General features: G+C 40.0%; 2 protein-coding genes across 4 annotated transcripts; one reads left to right on the forward strand and one right to left on the reverse strand.

The window, feature by feature from the left end:
• The first annotated feature begins 3,936 nt into the window (after positions 1–3,936).
• LOC122670343 lies at positions 3,937–22,324 on the forward strand. Of its 3 annotated transcripts, none has more exons than XM_043867183.1 (7): positions 3,937–3,973; positions 4,268–4,480; positions 5,163–5,260; positions 5,369–5,515; positions 6,721–6,844; positions 21,439–21,725; positions 22,206–22,324. In XM_043867183.1, the coding sequence occupies exons 2-7, from the start codon at positions 4,303–4,305 to the stop codon at positions 22,296–22,298; spliced, it is 927 nt and encodes a 308-aa protein (XP_043723118.1). In that variant the 5' UTR covers positions 3,937–3,973; positions 4,268–4,302; the 3' UTR covers positions 22,299–22,324. The 3 variants fall into 3 exon arrangements, with proteins under 3 accessions (XP_043723118.1, XP_043723119.1, XP_043723120.1); XM_043867184.1 differs by having other exon boundaries at positions 5,169–5,260; XM_043867185.1 differs by having other exon boundaries at positions 5,175–5,260.
• On the reverse strand, positions 15,188–15,403 carry LOC122671063. The gene has a single exon (XM_043868155.1). The coding sequence runs from the start codon at positions 15,362–15,364 to the stop codon at positions 15,188–15,190; it is 177 nt and encodes a 58-aa protein (XP_043724090.1). The 5' UTR covers positions 15,365–15,403.
• Positions 22,325–22,995: the final 671 nt, after the last annotated feature.

The raw sequence follows: 22,995 nt of genomic DNA on the forward strand, positions 1-22,995 counted from the left end.
TCAAGAACCATAAAAGGGGGATTTTCTCACTATTTCGAGTAAGTGAGGGAACTCCTGGGAAAATACAGAGAAGGAGAGACTAAACTATTTTATTTCTTATTTCATATTCCATATCCAATGCATATGGTACAATCCCTATTTATAGGGTAATACAATCCAACCATTTGTAACAACAACCTAACTAATCAACAAACAACCTAATTAATCTAATCATATCTCCTAATTCTACATTCATAACATTCCATGGCCCATCAAAACAGCCTTGTCCTCAAGGTTGGAGTTAATGAAAATCTACATAAAACCAGCTAGCCCACAAGTTAGGCCAACAGAACAAACAAAAATGAAAAGAAATGGGTACTGAGGCCACAAACAAATATGAATTGACACCCCCAGCATGAGCTTGGCCAATCCACGTGTCCTAACCACCATTAGATCCACATGGGACAGCAAATCTATGGGAAAAAAATCACTTTATTGGCCGTGACGTTGAGCAAAAAAGAGATGGAGATGGCACTTTCTTTTTTCTTTTTTTTTTTTCTTTTTTTTTTTGTGTCTTTGTCGCTTTGTTCTTTTCTGCAACTTTTCTTTCTTGCTGCCAGCTTTACTCAACAATGGCGCAGGAGAATGCTGCAATCGTTGATGGCTGATTAACCTCATCTAATGATCCCTGATTCGAAAACGAGATTGCGCAGATGTACAGAAATGCTTTCGGAGCAGAGGAACTGAAGAGAGTTATGTATCCAAAGATGAAGGCTGAACAAGAGCTCCCTCTCCTCCTTGGCGCGGAACTCAAGCTTGGTTCCTCCATCTTCTTGGTCTCCGACCAGGCCGAAGACTCTGATGTTGTTGGCTCCGCCGTGTTCTGCCTTGAAACCGACGATATTGACGGCTCTGTCAACAAAGGTGTGGCTGCCGGTGCTACGATAATCGGTGATATATCTGAGGGTGAGGGCGGTTACTGCGGAATCTCGGGGTGTTGGAATCGCCCAGAAGTCCACTAACACCGCCTGGTCCCAACTCATCGATCTCCTGATGCAAGCCCGTTGAGACAGAGGTACCCTACGAAGAAACAGAGCCCCCTGCAGCAACAAGCGCCGAGGCTGGAATCGACGGAATCGACTCTGTACTCGTGGAGGCGATGATCGATGGCTCTGCTTGCTGTAATAGCTACCGTACCGTTTCAGCGTCGGAGAACTCCATTCTCTCCGCAAGTGGGAAATCCGAACCCCCACCGTCACCTATTTTGTTAGTTGGTGGTGGCGGCTCCGGTGGCGGCCGAGAAATCCAAGTCTTCGCTGTTCCTTGCGCGCACATTTGGTGGAAAATAAGGTAAGTTATTTCCCGATTGACCGGTGGTGGCCATGGCGGAGTGAGCGAAAAATCCAAGAAAACTGAGAAATCTTGTTTCAAGAATGGTGTCGCAGCACTAGTATCATTCCAATTTGCACCGGAAATGGGTTTCTTGCAATGGATTTTGGCCATTGCCACTAGGTCGGCAAGATCGAGTTTAAAAACTCCGTCACTTTTCGCAACCAACGAAGCCTGCAACGAAACTTCCATAGCGGTTATGCGATCATCGGCTGCGGTCTTCGCTGCTACAGTCTCCTCATCCTTTAGGTGGTTTGTGCCATTCTCAGTGTTGATTGGCTGAACACCAACGGCAGTGGTGACTGCAATTTCTGTAGAAGCAACAACAACTACAGGGGTGGATGACAACACAACCATGGCAATGGAAGTGATCTCAGCCACGGATGCTCCAGATAGTGTCAAGTAAGGTTCAAGATCAGCCATTGAACCAAAATCTTCAATTGCCGCAAGATCAACAGTGTAAATCCTCTCATGCTCTTTGCAGATTGCATCTTCAAGACATGGAAGGAATGCATGTTTCGGATCTTGACGTTCCAGTTACCGGAAAAGGAAGACCAGCCTATTGTATTGGGTGAACAAACCCATTGGAAGGGGAAGGTTCAATGAAAGCACCAATGTTATGATTCCAGAATCTAAGATGAGATTCAAGAACCATAAAAGGGGGATTTTCTCACTAATTCGAGTAAGTGAGAGAACTCCTGGGAAAATACATAGGAGGAGAGACTAAACTATTTTATTTCTTATTTCATATTCCATATCCAATGCATATGGTACAATCCTTATTTACAGGGTAATACAATCCAACCATTTGTAACAACAACCTAACTAATCAACAAACAATCTAATTAATCTAATCAACTAATTTAATCATATCTCCTAATTCCACATTCATAACAATTTCCTAAAGCCCTTCCATCACAGCAATTCAATCACTGGAGTGATACTTCACAGTGTGCTTGGATGCCATGTCGGGGTTCCTGTCCTTCAATCAAAATTCTAGCCAGTCAGGGGTAGGTTTGACACTGCCGCACGACACCGCGGCTACGCGGGGCGGCAGCACGGCACTGTGGCTATGCTCGGCGCTGCCATGCGGGGCAGTAATTTTTTTGTATGGGGCCGCCATGTGGGACCGCGATTTTTTTACCCGGGCCGCCGTGTGGGGCCGTGGTTTTTTACACGTGGCCGCGGTTTGTTTTTTATGCGGGGCCGCACCAAGGATACTATGTGACTGCGTATCTTCGAGGTGGAACAGGGGATGTTTGGGTACTCTGAAAAAAATGGGTTTAAAGGGCATTGCCAGTCTTTCGCGTCTAGTTGTCATCATCGCTGGGGGGGTGACAAAATTCAGCATCTACAGCGGCCTTGGATTTTGTGACCCTACTCTTTACAATCGAGCTCTTTTGGCAAAGGTTGCTTGGCGATTGTGGGCTTATCTAGATTCTTTTTGGACTAGGTTTGTTAAGGCCATTTACTTCCCTCACTTTAATTTCCTTGAAGCTGGATCGGTTAACAAGCCATTGTGGGCTTGGAAGAGTATGTTGGTGGGTAGATCGGTTTTGGAGAGTGGCCTCCTTTGGCAAGTTGGCAATGGTAACGAAGTGGAAATTTGGAATAGCCATTGGGTTCCCTCTTTGCCTGATTTTGAGATTCAAAGCTTTAAACTGGTTCAATGTCTACGATAAGTAAGACAGATTGGCCTATTTCCTTTATTTGGCTCCAAAATTTATGTAATCGGGATGCCTTGAGCTCCTTTTGCCATCTTTTGCAATAAATTCACTCTTTACCCTAAAAAAAAACCACTCTATATGCTATTATTTCTCTACCGGGTACTAGTGGTTAAAATGCTACATTAGTCCATTTTCGCTGCTAGAGGTTACCCCACTTTGTAATCTGGAAGCTTTGAACTCCTCATGCCTTATTCCTAAATAAATTGGCTTATTACCTTAAAAAAAAAAAAAAAACCCATTCTCGCTACTTAAGACCCTAGAGTGGGGTCCATCAGACTGTGGGACCATAAACATGAATCTTTGGGGCCCTGATAAACTTTCCCTCGGAAACAGACTCTTTATTCAGACATTTTGACCACTACGTGCAAAACCGCAGAGGGCCTTCCCCAGAAAGAAAGTTTATAACAGCTATCATCCGTTGACGGCGACCACTAGGTGCAGAACCGCAGAGGGGGCCTTCCCCAGAAAGAAAGCTTTTAACAGCTATCATCCGCAAACGGAAGCTTAGAGTCCTACAAGCCTAAATCACTCCGAACCATATGATGGGCACAGTTTTTTTTTTCGTTTTTTTGGTAAGGTGATGGGCACAGTTACAGCCTTACAGGCATAGACGCATAGTAAGCCAGTTCGTGGCTTGTGGGCCCAAAAAATGCTTACGTGGCAGAAAATGTTTGCTTTGGTATTGAGTCCATGAGTGCGAGATACGCACCACCAATTTTATAGAGAGGTTTCCTCCCTTGGTGTACAGCCATGGAACAATTCTTCTCTTCTTCAGTTCTTTTGGTTTCATTGCTAATTTTGCAACTGAAACTCGTCGTCTCCATCTTGCTCTTGAATCTTTAGAATTTTTTTTCTTTCAATCTCTTCCTCGGGCTCTCGTAAGTTCATCGATTCTTCAATTCCATCTGCCCAATTTTGCATAGTATCGGGTATCTCTGTTTTAATTGATGTTAATTTGTCGAAAGTTCATAATTTCTCTGTCTGCATCTTTTTGTGATCTTCATTACGAATTAGCTTGGGTTTTGTAAACCGTTTATCTTCATTAAATTCAATATTTTCATACCAACCTCTGGTGCTTTCTGCTCGAAAATCTTTGTTTTGCTCGCTAGTCGTTTACTTTCTATTCGTCCCGATTTTGACTCTCAGAATTTGATGATCTTGGATTACGCTAGGGTTTGTAAACCTCTCGTTTTCGAGACAATTGTCAATGAAGAGGGAGTTGCAGCTTGAACCGACGGGTGAGCGAAGTGCAAATGACTCCGATCCCCTGCTTGGGAACGAGGCTGACTCGTTGACGGGAAGTTCGAACGAAATAAAGGATGAAGAGATCGAAGCTGCTTCGGCGGCTTGTTGTCGTATCTGTCTGGAGTACGATGGCGAACCAGGTAATGCTCACTTTCTGAAAATTGAACTGTAGTCCCTTTTGGAAAGATATTAAATTTTCTGTCGATATTCTTCGCTTCCCTTCCTGCATTCTTTATTTTGCAACCAGACCTTCCATATTTCTTTAAGAAAGTCCACAGAAATCACTGCATTGATATATTATATTCTGAAAATAATTTTAGGATGATTATATCAATTTTGGTTGAATGTTCACATTTGAAGTTACAGTGAAAAGATACAAAATAACACTGATATTACTGGAATTTTAGTTTTTATCACATCATACTGCAGTTACTCAATAGCTGCCATGCCATGGTATGGTGGTTTAGATCATCCTACAGAGACCCTGGAAGTCCAGTTTACTAATGTTTGGAAGCTCTGCAACAAATGGAGTCCGAATTAAGTTTAGCTGCTTGTTTCATCTTTTTTTTTTTTGCATATAGGAGCTTATTTAAAATAGAAAATTACTTTTTTTTGTCTTTGTTATAATGTTTTGAAGGTCCAGGTGTTTGAGATGTGTCGCTTATTTCCTTTCTAAGTGCAGTTGTTGCTATTGATATTGCCTATTGAATGTAAATGTCAAGAAGTACCTTGTAAATAAGTTATGGAATGGAGTTTTGCAAGGAAGTAGTGATGGAGACCATGATTTTTAACAGGTCTAATATGTGATCTGGATAAATTCTGTTTCTCGTACAGGTGAAGAATTAATATCTCCTTGCATGTGCAAAGGAACCCAGCAATTTGTTCATCGTTCGTGCCTCGACCATTGGCGCTCAGTGAAGGCATATCTTCTTTCTCTTGACTGTAAAGTTAATAATGAACGAACATATTTGTACTTCAAGTGAAGTTCATACTACAATCTGTTTTAATGTTTCTGTTTCTTCCTACAGGAAGGATTTGCTTTTTCACATTGCACAACTTGCAAGGCACAATTCCATCTTCGAGTTGAATTACTTGAGGACTATTCTTGGCGTAAAATAAAATTTAGAATTTTTGTGGCAAGAGATGTTCTGCTTGTATTCTTGGCAGTTCAAACTGTAAGGCCCTTGTTACTACCTATATGCATGTCCATTGACATATTTTGCATTGAAATGGTTGAACTTCCTATGTTTGTTAAACATACGAAGTCTTGGATTCACTGAGCCTTAATTGTATAATTCATGGGTCTGGTTGCATGTGTTTAAATAATACAAAATTTTCATGTTTCACACAATAATAAGATTGTATGAGAGACAAGGGGATGCCTTATCAATTGTAAAACAGTATGGAAAAGGACACAAATTAATTTTTGTCTTTTCAATGCTGAGATTTTCCATATGAAACCTAGTTCATGTACTAAGAATTAGATAAGATTATGAAATACAATCTATGAACGGTATTGTGCTTGGGTTTGAGGATCACAATGTCTATGCTCTGATCTATTTTGAATTGTGAGCTAGCCGAATATGTCTACTAAAGCCAATGCACTGTTCAATATTCTTCTTCCTCTTATCTATCAATTGGCCTAAGATATTAGCTTGTGCTCAGTTACCTTCATGCAACAAGGGTTCTCCTGTATTTACAAAATGGAAATCATTATTTTCCCCACCTGATTTGAAGACTACCCAGGAGGAGTTGCATGACATGGTCTATATCAATGTGTCATCTCTTATATAGAATTTGTGTGGAGTACTTGGCCCTAAATTATATTTTAGCTTGAGCTGTCAGACACTATAAATTCTGGTTGCAATTACTTTTGGAATAAATAAACTAAATAGGTCTTGTACATCAGAGGGTGGTGGAATACTTCCATTTAGTGTGGTCCTACCATACTTCATGAGAAATTTGGTCCTTTTCATACCTTTTGTTTGATGGATAAAATTGCGTATTTATGCAGTAAACATTTTAGTGCTACTCATTTATTGCGGAGAATCTTGTCTTGATAGAATATTACACCAAATAGAACATTTTTCCGTTTCTATTTGTGTAATTTTTTTTTCGGGGGGGGGGGGGCGGGGTGGGTGTGCTATAACAATATATCCTCAAATGGTATGCAATCTGATCAATGAGGGATATCGTGCCCTGTGGAAGCCTATTGAGGGTAAACCTGTGTCAATTTGACTTTAGATGCTTAAATCATGAAGATAAAGTTCAATTTTTTTTCTCTTTTCTTTTTTGCTGAGGTGGGAAAACCCTCATTTCTTCCTATTTTAGAGCAAAATTTTAATATTGTTTTTCCTTATAATATCTCTTTTTTTTTCAGGTGATTGCTGCAATTGGTGCCTTTGCTTACTTCATGGACAAAAATGGAAATTTCCGGAATTCATTCAACGATAGTTGGGACCGTATACTGTCAAAACATCCAATACCCTTTTACTACTGTATTGGTATGATTCTATTTTTTTGTTCCCCATCTCTTCATCTTGTCCTGCTTGTCATAGTTATCTATGTCTTATCCTAAGTGCTAAAGTTGCTGTGAGCCTATGATTGACTGGGAATTTAACCATGTGAAAATTGTTTGCTATCTTATTAATCCATGAACATCTACAAATGCCTATAGTGTTTTTTGTTTTTTTAAAGATAATGAATGGTAAGGATATACCAACCTCTTTGCAACCTCAATGATTTGTTGTGCATGTAGCTAACATTGAGGCCAAAGGTTGAAGGCTTGGTAGATGCAGAGAGAAAGACTGGTAAGGATATGAGTGCAAGGTCACAAAAGCTGTCTGCCAGCACACAACTGCTTACAAAATGCATAGTCGAGGAGGTGTGTACCTATGCCATATAGTTCACCTCCTTGATTAAAAAAAATAATTGGCTAATCAGGATGCAACTGTTTAAAGACTTACACTTTTACAGACAATGGTTTTTGTTAGAATGGAATTGGAAAACTAGTTATTTTTAAGTTTACATCTTACTTTGGACAAGTGTCTGGAAGGATCATAAATATCAGCATTTTTTTAAGGTTTTTTGTCCCTTTAATTTGGAAGGATGGTTTTTCCACTATTTTCGGCATCGCAACAGCATCAGTTGTATGAGTTGAAGATGCGTTGGCGTGCCAGAGTCGTAAGGACTCAAAAGATGACCGAATGGATCGAATCTGACTTCTAATCAAGAGAATGTGAGTTCTTTCCAGTGCCTCGATTGCTCCAAGGACTTTCAAATGTAAATATTGCTATGCCAAAAAAAAAGAACTTTTAAATCAAATTCCTTACTTAAAGTAACATATCCACTGAAGTCTTTACAACTCACCAACTCCAAACTGGGGAGGCTTACAATTTGATATTTAAATTACACTAAAACTAAACTACTCTAGGACCAAATTGCTCACTTGCCAGTAAAGAATTTGTTGAAGCCTTTACAACTCTGCCAGCCACAAATTGGTGAAGCTTACAACTTGATGCTAATGAATGTCTTTTGAAACACGGGCCAAAAGACATATTGCTGGAGTTATTCTCCAACAAGATCTAAATCTAAAAGTCTACATCTAAAAAGAAAAAGATAAAGGATAAAATGTAAAGATTGTTGTGTTGATCTGGGGATCCCTTCCTTGTTAGAGTTTATGTAATAATGGTACTTTAGAAATTAGTTTATTGTCTAGTTACCTTATATTGTAATTTTCCTTTTTTATCCTTTACCTCCTTAGGGAGGTGTATATAATTTCTCTTAAATTATTAGTGAAATAATATAGGTGTGGTGGAGACAATACTCCAACACACAACATTGCACCATGGAGACAATACTCAAACACACAACATTGCACCATTTTCTTTTTCTTCTTCAACCTCCTACTTACATCTTTCCCTTGTGTACTTGCATTCCTTAACTTCCAACTTGGTATCAGAGCACATTTTGTTGGTTTGAGAGTCGAGTCACCTTCTTGTTTCCTTTTCTTTCCTATCTTTGGAACCCTAGGTTACAAAGGGGTTCCAAGGAAAGAACTATTATGTGAAATGTTTGAAGATATCTTGTAATAGCGTGAATGAAGATCATGGAGACACCAAAAGAGGATTTTAATTGAAGAAATAGGTTTGGGGCTCAAATCGAACCCAGCTAGGCAGCAAGTTACCGCCAACTTCTTGGTATTTTTTCTTTCTCTTCTTCATCCGGCTATTGTAGGAGCTGGAGTTTAGCTCATTTGGATCAACCTAGGGTGTGCTTACACCCCCATGGTCTCGTTTCATGTCTTTAAGAGTTGCTGCTCCACAACTCCTCTCTCTCTCTTAGATTATAGGGTACCGCCAGCCTTTGTTCCAGTCTGTGTTTTTTGTAAAGATGGTTTTTGATATTTTTTGCTGTTTGGTTTTGGTGATTTGTATTGTTTGAGCTCTTCATGTTGCTGTATGAGATTATTGTGCCATGAAGCATATGGTGGAGTTGGATTTTGTTGAAGTATTTATCTGGTTTGCTTGTTGGACTGTGATTACCATTGTTTGGAAGTTTTTCTTTTTGGGTTGAGCAATGACTCCCCATTTAACTTTGGTTGTTGTCTCTACTTTGTGAGTGTATTTCTTCATCATGTCTGGAAGCAGTGACACTACAGAGATGGTCTCAAGTACTACTTCTCCTTAGATGATGTTTGACAACCCAAATACCCAGATTTCCATTGTGAAGTTGGACAATACCAACTACTGGGACTGAGAACGTTCTGTGAAACTTTCTCTTCGAAGTAGAGGGAAGCTTGGGTATGTTAATGGCACAATCAAAGCCCCCAATCCAACCGACCCAACATATCCAAAATGAGAGACTGAAAATTCTACGGTCATGACTTGGCTGATCTTCTCTATGAAGCCTGGGATTGGGTGGAAATTTATTAGAAAGGAAACTACCAAAGATATCTGTGATAGTGTTTCCAATACTTTTGACTATGTTGGTGATTCGGCTAAGGTGTATCAGCTTCTCTAGAAGATCCTTACAATGAAGGAAGGGAATAGAATTATTTATGAATTTTATAATACTATGGTTTGTCTCTAGGAAGAGTATGATCATTTTAGGGATCCTCAACTATCCAGCCCAAAGATGCTGCTACGGTTTATCGCACCCCTAAGAAGGAGCATGTTCTTATTCTGCTTAGTGGCTAAAACCCGGAGTATGAGCCCATCCATGTACAAATCTTGGGCAGATCTCCTCTTCCATCCCTAGATGAGGTGTACAATGATTTGTAGAACAAGGAGACTCGGAGGGTATCCATGGAACCTGTATCCTCCCTTGAGCCATCTGCTCTTTCTTCTATCTTCCAGAGCGATTGGCGTGGTGGTAGCAGAGGCCAAGGGTCATCCCGTGGAAATGACAGAGATAGGCCCAGATGCAACCATTGTGGGAGACTTAGGCATACTAGAGAGAGGTGTTGGGCTCTTCATGGCCATACTCCTGGTACATGTGGTGGATCTATTGGTGCACGTGGTGGCCATAGAGGGAGGAGCTAGAGCATATTTTTTATGACTAAGACTGATACTCTGGAGTACCCACCTAGCATATAGGTTTATTCTAGCTTATTCACCAGGGAGGACATTGCAGCATTTCAGGGTCATGTCACATCTGGGTAGCTCACCTTCTATTACACCTACAGTGGCAAATTCCTCATCATCTTCAGCTTTGCAAGCCTCCACATCAGCTCCTACCATAATCCCATCTTGGGTCATTGACTCTAGTACCACTGACCGCATGATTGGTACGTTCCATTATTATGATTCCTATACCATTTGTTTTGGAAGGGACAAGATTAGGGCGGTTGATGGCTCCCTCTCCATTTCTGGTAAGAGCAGTATTCCTATTACATCTTTCATTTCTCTTGATTCCGTTCTTCATGTCCCTAACTTTGTCACTAACTTGTATCTGTGAGTTACTTAACTAAATCCCTAAATTGTTGTGTCACTTTTTTTCCTCCTCAACTGTCTTTTTTGCCTACAGCTTAGTCTTATGTGTGTAGACGTAGTGATAGTAGTTCTGTTGATTCTGTAATGTTATGGCATCGTCGACTTGGCCATCCATCTTTTGTTGTAATGATGAAACAATTATCTCATTTATTTTCTTCTTTTCCTTCTTTGTATGTTTTCAATGTGAACCATGTATGTTTGTCAAACATTGTCGTTCATCTTATCCATATCAGGGTAATAGATCTACTATTCCTTTTCATATTGTGCATAGTGCATACTGATGTTTGGAGGCCCTCTCCTACTACCTCTTTATTGGCTATCACTATGTTTCATTTGTTGATAACTATTCCCGTACTACTTGGACTGTTCTAATGAAACATAAGAGTGATGTTTGTGATGCATTTAAAAATTTTTATCAGATGATTCTTACTTATTTTGAAACTCGAATCAAGATTGTCCGTTCTAATAAAGTAAGGAGTACATGTTTGGTGGCCTCCAAAACCTCTTTACCGATAATGACATTATCCATCAGCTAACTTGTGTTGACACACCCCAATAAAATGGGGTAGTTTAAGAGGAAAAATCGTCATTTATTGGAGGTCACTCAGAGTCTATTATTTGGCATGCATGTTCTTAAGACTTTTTAGTCTGATGCTCTTCTTATTGTTTCCTTTTTCATCAACCGCATGCCTACAAAACTCCTTGCTCCTCATCAACATCCTCTTCAGGGGGAGAATAGTGGGAGTAAAAAGGCTGCTGAGGATATTCCCTTTCTTTCTCCCCTACCTATTTCTCCTTTATGCTAGACATTGGGAAACACAAAAGTAGCTGTGGTTGAAATTGGTGATCAGTCAAGTGGTGGTTCTGGTAATGAGAAGGAGCCAGTTGTGTACAAAAGAGGCTGTTAGAGGAAGAAAAAGTCCTGCTAAGAGTCCTCTTTGGATCCACATCATGAGCTCCACCATCCTCAGTTAGGTGACATCCCTTCCCTTCCTTCTGACTTAGATCTTCCTATTGCTGTTAGAAAGGGAAGAGTTTGTACTAATCCTATAGCCCAGTTTTTTCCTATCATGCTCTCTCTCCTATAAGTCTTGCCTTTAATGTTTCCCTCTTCTGTTTCCATTCTAAAAAATGTCACTGAGGCCATCTCTGACCCAAAGTGGAAGCAAGCCATGTCGGAGGAAATGATAGCTCTTGAGAAGAATGGTACTTGGAAATTGGTAGATATTCCCAGGGGGAGAGTTCCAATTGGATGCAGGTGGGTCTACACAATCAAGTATCGGTCTGATGGTGTGATTGAGAGGTACAAGGCAAGGTTGGTGGCCAAAGGGTATAGTTAGGTATATGGGATTGACTATCAGGAGACATTTGCTCTTGTAGCTAAGCACAACTCTATAAGAGTTATCTTATCATAGGCAGCCAGTAGAGGTTGGCTACTATATCTATTAGATGTGAAGAATGACGTCCTCCATGGTGACTTAGAGGAGGAAGTGTACATGCAGCTCCCCTCCTGGATTCAAGGTACCTTCAGCTGAAGGAAAGATGTGTCTCCTCAAGAAGGGTTTATATGGTCTTAAACAGTCCCCAAAGGCATGGTTTGAGCAGTTCAGGCAGGCTATTCTAAAAAAGGTTATTCCCAGAGTCGAGCTGACCATACTCTATTTATCCGGCGAGCTAATGATACCATCACAACCCTCATTGTCTATGTTGATGACATTGTAGTGACTGGAGATGACAGAGCTAAGATAGCTAGACTGAAGACCAACTTGGCGTAACAGTTTGAGATTAAAGATTTGGATCCCTTTTCTTGAGAATTGAAGTATCAAGGTCCAAGAGGGGAATCAACATATGTCATAGTTTGTTCTTGATTTGTTGAAAGAGACAGGGATATTGGGCTGCAAACCAACAAGTTCTCCTATTGAGCAAAATCACAAACTAGAGAAGATTGTGGTCCCTCTCTTGTTGATGCCAGGAAGTATTAGAGGCTAGTGGGGAAGCTCATCTATCTGTCAATGACTCTCTCAGATATTTCTTATGCAATGGGAGTGATGAGCCAGTTTATGCATGCTCCTAAGAGTGGATACTTGGATGTTGTATACTGCATTCTCAGATACTTGAAGTCTCCTCCAGGGAAAGAACTATTATATGTCAGGCACAATCACTTGAGAATAGAAGGTTTCACAGATGCTGATTGAGTTGGGTCCATCTCAAACAGAAGGTCTCCATTTGGTTATTGCACATTTGTGGGAGGTAACTTAGTCACATGGAGAAGCAAAAAACAGCCTGTTTTATCTAGATCTAGTGTCGAGGCAGAATTTAGGGCTATGGCTCATGGAGTTTGCAAACTCATATGGTTGAGACGGGATTCGTCCAGGAGTTGGGGTTTGACACTGAAGGACCTATGCGGCTCTACTGTGATAACAAAACAACTATAAGCATTATTGCTCATAACCTGGTGCAACATGATAGAACAAAGCACATCGAAGTGGACATACACTTCATCAACGAGAAGATAGACTCTGGCTGCATCTGCATCCCTTTTGTAAAGACTGGTGATCAACTAGCAGACATCTTTACCAAAGGACTTACTTCTCTTCAGTTTAGTACCCTATTATGCAAGCTGGGAATGCATGACATTTATTCTTCAGCTTGAGGGGGGGTGTTAGAGTTTATGTAATAAGGGTACATTAGGAACTAGTTTATTGCCTAGTTACCTTATAGTGTAATTTTCTTTTTTTACCTTTTACCTCCTAGGGAGGCATATGTAATTCCTCGTATATAGTGAAGTAATATAGATGTGGTGGAGACAATGCTCCAACACACAACATTGCATCATTTTCTCTTCTTCTTCTTCAACCTCCTACTTTCATCTTTCCCTTGTTTCCCTACGTTCCTTAACTTCCAACTTTCCTTTGCTATAGAAATGCTCTTTCATAACCATTTTGGCAGTTCTGGTAGTTATCATATAGTTACGCAACACTTATTTATGCAAAACTTGGTATACTGACACTTATTTATGCCAAAAACAGGACAGATACTTACTGATGCCTAATATCATTTAAGCAAATGTTCATTTACTCATGATATTAATCTGAAAAAATGTTGAATCGCCTTTGTAACATCATCACCAACAACACTCCAAGCCTGCTTGTAGAAGTGAGCTGTATACCCATCCAGGCCAGGAGCCTTGTTGTCCTTCAAAGAGAACATAGCTGGTCTCACCTCTTCAGGGGTCACCTCTTAGATCAGATCAAGAGCTTGCTGATCATCTAACTTCCTTTCGAAGTTTATAAAATTTGACCTAGATGGCAACCTAACCGCAGAAGAGAAAGGGAACACCTCCCAGAGCCAGAACATAGGCGCCGACCTCTCCGCTACCAGCACAAGTGAATAAGAGAAGATCATGTCTCCGAAGGTGGCGGTATCGCCGTCTACAGGTTGAGTCACGAGATCTAAAGTGCAAAAAGCTTCCTTTGTTTTACTTAAGAGCTCCAATCTTCAAAGGACGTGCTCGTTATGAATATTTTATGGATCTTATTGAAAAGATTCAGAGGAAGGTTGGAAGGCCAAAGTTCTCTCTTCAGGGGGGTAAAATAGTGCTGAATCCAATACAAATAGTTAAAAAATCAAATCAAAAGGATAAAAAGTCAACCCCTTAGTTCAAGAGCAAAAATTGGATTTTCGACAGTAGGTACAATTTTAAACTTTTAAATGCTAGGGTTTTTCTTAGATCTATAAATTTCGTAAATCTTAATATGGTAAAAATTTGCTAAAAACCAAAAGTACGGTAAAATATTCATTTTTTTTATGTCTAAAAAAATATTTTCATTCAGAACGATTTTGACAGCATTCGTGCACACCAAATTAGGTTTGACCGAAACATATCCTTCAATATAAATCAGATTTAAGCAATCTTGGATTTGTTTGAAAGCTTAGTACACGAATGCTGTCAAAATCATTCTGAATTAAAATAGTTTTTTAGACATCAAAACAAATGAATATTTTACCACACTTTTGGTTTTTATCAATGTTTTACCATATTAAGATTTATGGAATTTTTTGATTTGAGAAAAACCCCAGCATTTAAAAGTTGAAAATTGTACCTAATGCCAGAAATCCAATTTTTGTTCTTGATCTGAGGGGTTGACTTTTTATCCGTTTGGAATTTGATTTTTTAACTATTTTTATTGGATTCAAATAGGGGGTATTTGCTTATTAATGAATAATATCATAAGTAAATGAAATAATATTATTTCATTTACTTAAATGATATTAATTTTGCCATAAATAAGTGTTTGTCCTTATTTTTGCCATAAATAAGTTTCCCACCAAGTCAAACCCCTATATGGGCTTTGTTTTTGCAAAATCTGATAGTGTCATTTTGTTTAAATTGCCTAAAATAGGTTGCGTACCAAGTTTCAGGCCCAAACTATGTCTAAAACCCACCAAAACCACCCTTTGAATTCAAAAAATAAAAAATGCAGCAACTCTGTTTTTTGGCTGGGAGAAACCAGTACCGAAACCGAGTTCTTGAACCTTGCTGGAGACATTAAAGCAGTTCAGTGCAGCACTGTACAAAAGAATCTCTATGAAGACCCGATTAAACCACATGGATGCGCTACTGCTACCACCATGAGACCAATCAAAAAGGAGTAATTCCTAATTTTGAAAACTGTTCAGCCAGAGAACATTATGATGAAAGGTGCATGTCTTCAATTGTTTGTCACATTAATGAATCCAATCGACCAAATCTGCCCTCTTCAATGCTCCACGGGCTCCAATGGACTTAATCATGCATAGATATTTAAGTCTTCTAGTATAAGGCCCACGAAAATACTCCCAGATTCACAGGCTTCAAGATAGAACACCAAGCTTGTATGTCCTTGAAGCATCACTACTGTACTTGTGCTTATTTAATTGGAACGCCTTCTCTTCTACGAGTCGCTGAAAGAAACTCTTGAACACAAAGCGCCTAGAACCAGATGATTTATTGAGAGACTTGAAAACCCAAGCCTCGGAGGTAGTCGCCATTGAAGAGTTTCTTTGATCTAAAATAAATAGCTTCAGCGGCAACGACATATTCTCCGCTTCCCCATTCTTCGCGGAGCTCCCTGGTTCATCTTTGGCCTTTGCGAATGCTGCCATTCTTGGAGCAGATTGTCCCAAAGCCTGTCCACCTATCATAACAGAGAACACGGTGGCTATGGAGAGACCTCCATTAGTGTAGTGATGCCTGACGAGGTATCTTCCATACCAGAGCAGAAGAACGTGCCTCGGGATGGTTCTGTAATTTTTTTTTTGTTGTCCTTGGCTGCATTTCTGGCCAACTCCAGAACCTCAGCGGCGAAATACTAAGGACCGCAGTGAGATAGATGGGAGCACCGGTTCTAACCCTCCGTGTGTAGCGACCTTTCTTTAAGATACAGGCAACACGACCCACCGGGAATTGCAGTCCAGCTTTAATGGACTTGGAAACTGCCTTCTTTCTATCGTGACCTTGTCTTCCTCCTGCTCCCTTCGTGGCTCTGCCACTCTCCATTTCAGAATCTGATTCTAATACTGAAAACACTCACTACTTGAGAGAAGAGAACCAAAAAACCAAAACGAGAATCGAATAGGCCTTCGAGGGAAATCCCAGTCTCGTCAATTTCTGATTTCAATTTGAGATGTTGGAGTCAATTTCAGTTGTAGCAAAAGACTCCTTTGACAAAACTGTTACTGGGTCTTCCCCACATTTTGATTATGAAACGGTATGGGTCCCACTAAAATTAACGGCTTTTACAGCCACGTTCTTGTATCTCCATTATCGTTGGTGGCACTACTCGACAACTGGGTAATTGCGGTAGAAAGAGAACATTGTCTAAACTTTGTGCTGCATAAACAACATGATGCTGCCTTCTCATATTCATCCTACTGGAACTGAGTCTAACATTATTCGTGTTAGCATCACAATGTTGCTGGTGGAATTCATCAGCAAACTTCAACAATACTTCGTCAATGCCTCGTTGCCAAGTAATAGCAACAATGCAGCTTTCATTACCGAAAACCAAACCAACAACGCTCATTTTTGTCGGAATAAAACCAGTCCGGTTAGGCAAATTGGTCTACTGCAGACGAATAAATAATGATATGTTTTCGAGTAGGAGAACGGGCGAGTCAAATTTGAGAAAATTAAGGTTCATATCTGAATGTACCTTTGGGTCTTCGAGGAACTTCTGTACATGTTTTGTGGGGTTTGCCCTTGGTTGAGCACCTGCATTGCCCCTGGTTGGTGGTGGTCAAGGAGGGTCTGGTTTATGGCCAGAAAATAGACTGCCGGCCATCCAAAACACCAGCAGCAAGGCTGGTAGGTAAACCTTGCCCCTTGCTTGGCCAATATTGACCAATATCCGACAGGTCACAGCTTTTCAGTGCTCATTTACAATAGGATTGTGCCCCTGGTTGAGCATATTTTCACTGCCTGATTCGGAACTAGATTCCCTTCATCGACATTCCTTCTTCTTGGCGATAAGATTCAATTCCGGTGTCCCACCGGGCATGCCAAAAAGTGTTTCCACTATTTTCGGCATCGCAACATTGGTTGTATGAGTTGAAGATGTGTTGGCGTACTAGAGTCACACGGACTTGAAAGATGACCGAATGGATCGAATCTGACTTCTAATCAAAGAAAATGTGAGATCTTTCTAGTGCCTTGATTGCTCCAAGGACTTTTAAATGTAAAAATTGCAACGCCAAGAAGAAGAAGAAGAAGAACTTTGAAATCAAATTGCTTACTTGCAGTAACGTATTTGTTGAAGTCTTTACAACTCACCAACTCCAAACTGGGGAGGTGATACAGATCCATCAGCAAAATAGGCTTGTTTTATTAGGAATAACTCTAGGGTTGGATTCTATATATGTTGGGCCTTTGATCCCATGGGTTTTCTATGTAATATGCCACTTTTATGGGCCTAAAGTTGGGGTACATGAGTTGCATACGGGATTAGCCCTATACTTAGTTTATTTTCATGTTTTTAATGTTCTAAATTGAACCGGTCCAAAGCTGGTTTGAACCAATGGTTCAATTTAAATGATTTTATTAGTTTTTCTTTTAATTATTTAGTTGGGCTGGATTAGGACTCTATTTTGAGTCTATTTCAATTTCTTAGTCAGTTTAAGTTACCTAATAGGTTAGGGATAGGATTAGGCCTTTCCTTTTTAGTGTCAGTCTATTTTTGAGTCTTCTATATAAGTTTGTAAGGGAGGCCAGCATTGAATACGAATTTGATTAATAAAAATTAGCTTTATGCTTGCTTCCATTGCTGCTGCTCCTTGTGAGATTGCATCCTTGTGGGTTTATCAAGGTGGAAAGGGTAGGTGGACTCCTACGACTCCTTGCATCGTGAAGATCGGGAGGTTTTCTCACAATTGCTCAAGCTGCTGTTGTTGGGGATCTCTTCAAACCAGTAAACTATTTTAATTTCAGTTATTCCCTTCTACTTCTCATCCTCTAACCTAAACCTACCTTCCCACGATCCAATTCAGATTATCAAACCGGCATCCTTATTCCCTCCATCAATCATCATTAAACTTCATCCACAGCCTTCATACTTCAACAACCCTGATTTCAATTCTCCATTGCAGCCTTATAATCCATTAAACCCTAATTAAGCCCTATAGCCCTAACTTCAACCTAGACCTAACCACCCATCAAAATATGATCTTTTTATTTTCATCTCACTCCCCATACTGCCATTAACACTCAACCAGCTCACTTTCCCCAGATTCCATCTCTAAACCCTAGATTCTAAAAACACCCAATTTTTACAAGGCCTCTAACCCGAAACCCTAGATTTCCAACTTCATCCAAATCAAACCAAACTTAAAATAATAGACTCCTAAAAACCTGCACATCATTACCAAATAAAACCCTAGCTCAAAACCCTAACCTTAACCCTAATTCTGCCTTAGTTTATCTATTCTGTCCCATTCGGCCAGCATAGTTAAAAAACTCTGATTTACCTGGCTCCTAGTAGGTCTCCTACCTATCTAGGACTACATTAAATTGGTATCAGAGCCATGGACGAACATGGCAATCTTGTTGTTGATCCAGCACTACCACCCCCACCTGATCCCATGGCTGCAATCATGGACATGCTTTATAAGATCAGTGATCGGTTAAAGATTGTAGAGCAAAAGCAAATTGTGCCTCTTGTAAACATTCCCCTAGAAAAGGACAGATATCAAGTCAATTCGGTAGTACAAAGAGCCCCAGGAAGAGATCAATACAGAGAAGACAGAGAAAGGTACAGAGAACATAGTGAAGATAGGAACAGAGGATACAGAGACTACAGGAAATGCCATAGACCTTCCGAGGCGTATGAGTTGAGAGACTTTGATGGCAGACAAGATCCACAGGTATTTTGTGATTGGTTAGCTGCTTTAGATGATTATTTTGATTGGTATGATTTGCCTGAGCATAGGAAAATGAGACTAGTACATACCAAGCTAGTGGATCCAGCACATAATTGGTGGAGAACCCAGATGGATTATCTTGACTACCGTGGTAGAGAACCTGTTACATGGGCAGAGATGAAAGAAGATCTGAGTAAGAAATATTTCCTACAGACGTTCAGAGCTCTACAACAAGGTAAATTAAATTTCCATCGACAACTTGAAGCCTCCATCAATGAGATTCCATTTGCAAGTTGAAGAGTGTTGGAAATCTAACATCACCAGTGTTAAATCAGCGGCTGAATACAAATATACATTGCCAACGGAAATTGAGAGAGCATAAGTTGAAGACAAAGCTGAAGTGATCACAGTGAATTATGATGAAAAGAAAGAGACAATGCCTGAAACTTCAAAGATGGAAAGTCAACATGTAGAAGATCCTACTGAAGTGGTCTATGTCGAAGAAACCAATGTAGGAAAGGTTGATACAATAGAAGATGAATAGGTGGTTGATAACATTCCACAGGAAAACAATGACATTCAAAATGTTGTCCTTGAAGAGGTGGAGCTTGTGTCTAAGAAGGTTATTAACACTGAAGACTCTATGAACATGCCATACATATTTGATATTGATTCAAAAGTCGATCATATAGAGTTTGTTCTGCCACCGTGGTTCTTTGAAGAGAAAGCTCCACGCCTTGAAGATTTTATCCCCAATGTTCCTGCTTCACCGGAATTCTGTTTGGGGATGGTCAAAGTTGCTACTCACATGTTGTTTCCCCCTTATCACTACAAAATTCGATGACGGATTTTTTCAAGCTGAGGAGAATTGATGCAGATCCATCAACAAAATAGGGTTGTTTTATTAGGAGTAACTCTAGGGTTAGGTTCTATACATGTTGGGCCTTTGATCCCATGGGTTTTCTATGTAATAGGCCACTTTTATGGGCCTAAAGTTGGGGTACATGAGTTGCATACGGGATTAGCCCTATACTCAGTTTATTTTCATGTTTTTAATGTTCTAAATTGAACCGGTCCAAAGCTGGTTTGAACCAGTGGATCAATTTAAGTGATTTTATTGGTTTTTCTTTTAATTGTTTAGTTGGGCTGGATTAGGACTCTATTTTGAGTCTATTTCTGTTTCCTAGTCAGTTAGTTACCTAATAGGTTAGGGATAGGATTCGGCCTTTCCTTTTTAGTGTTTAAGTCTATTTTTGAGTCTTCTATATAAGTTTGTAAGGGAGGCCAGCATTAAATACGAATTTGATTAATAAAAATTTGCTTTATGCTTACTGCCATTGCTGCTGCTCCTTGTGAGATTGCATCCTTGTGGGTTTATCAAGGTGGAAAGGGTAGGTGGACTCCTACGACTCCTTGCATCATGAAGATCGGGAGGTTTTCTCACAATTGCTCAGGCTACTGTTGTTGGGGATCTCTTCAAACCAGTAAGCTATTTTAATTTCAGTTATTCCCTTCTACTTCTCATCCTCTAACCTCAACCTACCTTCCCCATCGATCCAATTCAGATTATCAAACCAGCATCCTTATTCCCTCCATCAATCATCATTAAACTTCATCCACAACCTTCATACTTTACTCGACAACAACCCTAATTTCAATTCTCCATTGCAACCTTATAATCTCTTAAACCCTAATTAAGCCCTACAGCCCTAACTTCAACCTAGACCTAACCACCCATCAAAATCTAATCTTTTTATTTTCATCTCACTCCCCATACTGCCATTAACACTCGACCCGCTCACTTTCCCCAGATTTCATCTCTAAACCCTAGATTCTAAAACACCCAATTTTTACAAGGCCTCTAACCCGAAATCCTAGATTTCCAACTTCATCCAAATCAAACCAAACTTACATTAATAGACTCCTAAAAACCTGCACATCATTATCAAATAAAACCCTAGCTCAAAACCCTAACCCTAATTCTACCCTAGTTTATCTATTTTGTCCCATTCGACCAGCATAGTTAAAAAACTCTGATTTACCTGGATCCTAGTAGGTCTCCTACCTATCTAGGACTACATTAGGAGGCTTACAACTTGGTATTTAAATCACACTAAAACTAAACTACTCTAGGACCAAATTGCTCACTTTCCAGTAACCAAGTTGTTGAAGCCTTACAACTCTGCTAGCCACGAATTGTTGAAGCTTACAACTTGATGCTAATGAATGTCTTTTGAAACACAAGCCAAAAGACATATTGCTGGAGTTATTCTCCAGCAAGATCTAAATCTAAAAGTCTACATCTAAAAAAAAAGATAAAAGGATAAAATGTAAAGATTGGTGTGTTGGTCTGAGGATCCCTTCCTTTGTTGTTGAAATGCTCTTTTATATGCATTTTTGGCAGTTCTGGTGGTTTTTGGTAGTTACCATGTAGTTACGCAACTACCTACATCCTTGAGTGTTGATTATAACTACCCTTCTGACCATTCGTCGATCATTGACTGTTCGTCAATCACTGATCGTTCGTTGGATACTGATCGTTTATCGAAAACTGACAATTCGTCAGTCACTGAAATAGGTCCGGTCTATTGACCGAAGATAGGGTGTAAACAGGTGTAAACAGATGGGTGAGTATATTCCTATTTCAAAGTTGAGACCCAGGTTTCAAACGTTGATGTATGATATGTTCTATTATCCCCTGGAAATTGCAGGTGTACTAGCTTTCTTTGTGCTGCTGGGGTTTTTTGGGCTCATACTACATTGCTCGTCATTCAATAATAATGACCCGTGCATGGCTGGCTGCCGGAATTGTTGTTATGGATGGGGCATTTTGGATTGCTTCCCAGCTTCAATGGAAGCATGCTTTGCCCTGGTTATCATCTTTGTCATCATCTTCGCCATACTAGGCATTGCCTATGGTTTTCTTGCTGCCACCATGGCCATCCAGAGAATCTGGCAGAGACACTACCACATCCTCACAAAGAGGGAGCTTACAAAGGTAAAAATTTCTTGGTTACTCTGGTGAAAATTTGTGGATTTTATATATAGTTGTTAATTAATTTTTTCTTCTGGCTTTGTAAATCACTGTGGCTGAGTGGCATAAATAGACATTGTATGATTATGGGACATGCAGCAGTAATAGAAATTAATGGTTTTCTGGGCTGTTCCTGGTGTTTCTTCTGGTGGTGAGCTCCATTGCCAGAAAACTAGTGCAGTTATCTCACAAGAATGTATACTGTGTCCAAAATGCCGTCAATGCCAATGATAAATAACCACAGCTACAGGGGATCACTTATCTTGTTGTTTCTAGTAATGTTCCTATGCAGGATCATTCCTCATATCCAAGTAGATTCTCTTCATGTGAGCTTATTGGGTCCTGTGTTTGGCAAGAAGTCGAGCCAAATATGGGTCCAAATTAGATTAAAAGTAGCTTTAGCAAGAAAGATAGGCATTGTTTCTTACTTCTTAGATGTTGCAGGAATATGTAGTTGAAGATCTTTGTGGGTGTTACACAACACCAAAGCTGGACTCAGAGCACGAAGAGCGTCTAAAATTACTCAAGCTCCTGTAGAGAGAGAAGCTTGTTGAAGAGGAATAGATCGCTTGGTGAGAAAAATGTCTTGTACCTTTTCACAAACATGTGAGATATCTATAATGTACCTTTTAATGCATGACAACCAGTCGGGAATGAGGGAAGGGAAATTACGTCTGGTTTAGCATTTCTTTGGATGATGTGACTGAAATGTGAATCACAATTCCTATAAGGTCTGCTCTTTTTTTACCCATTTTTTTTTCTTCTTTCTTCTCAATGATTTGCTTCACTGAACATTGTACATATGGTTTGGTTGTTCACTCATTAAGCACAGTATTCACAATTTACAGCTCTGGGTGCTGGTTGAGCCAGAGGCATTTGAGATGGATATCCAGTATTTAATGGGTTTATGATCACACGTTTATACTGATCTACATGGAGTTGAGACTTATGGGTTGGATCAGCTGCATCAGCCAAGTCCAAACAGGATTGGCCAATCCTGCTCCGAGTGACAGGTGCGATCCCACTCAAGAATTTGATTGGAATATGCGTGATCCCTATTGTGCCCAAAGTCATGCCTAAACTCGTTTGATTCTGGCGAAACTTGGCCGAGTTGACTCAGCATCAGAGCTGATCCAATCTCCAAAACCTCGAGCCCTGAATCATTGCACACAACTACGTATCCCAATGGGAACGCAGAGGTCCGACCATATTCTCTTTCATGGTCACTAACGAA

Source organism: Telopea speciosissima, chromosome 8 (assembly GCF_018873765.1).
Source record: "Telopea speciosissima isolate NSW1024214 ecotype Mountain lineage chromosome 8, Tspe_v1, whole genome shotgun sequence".
In the NCBI taxonomy this organism is placed as follows: domain Eukaryota; kingdom Viridiplantae; phylum Streptophyta; class Magnoliopsida; order Proteales; family Proteaceae; genus Telopea; species Telopea speciosissima.

Coding starts and splice junctions, on each gene's coding strand:
- LOC122670343 (XM_043867183.1), top strand. CDS start 4,303: ATGAAGAGGGAGTTGCAGCTTGAACCGACGGGTGAGCGAAGTGCAAAT. Junction 5,261..5,368: donor ACCATTGGCGCTCAGTGAAG/GCATATCTTCTT, acceptor TTCTTCCTACAG/GAAGGATTTGCTTTTTCACA. Junction 5,516..6,720: donor TATTCTTGGCAGTTCAAACT/GTAAGGCCCTTG, acceptor TTTTTTTTTCAG/GTGATTGCTGCAATTGGTGC.
- LOC122671063 (XM_043868155.1), bottom strand. CDS start 15,364: ATGGCGACTACCTCCGAGGCTTGGGTTTTCAAGTCTCTCAATAAATCA.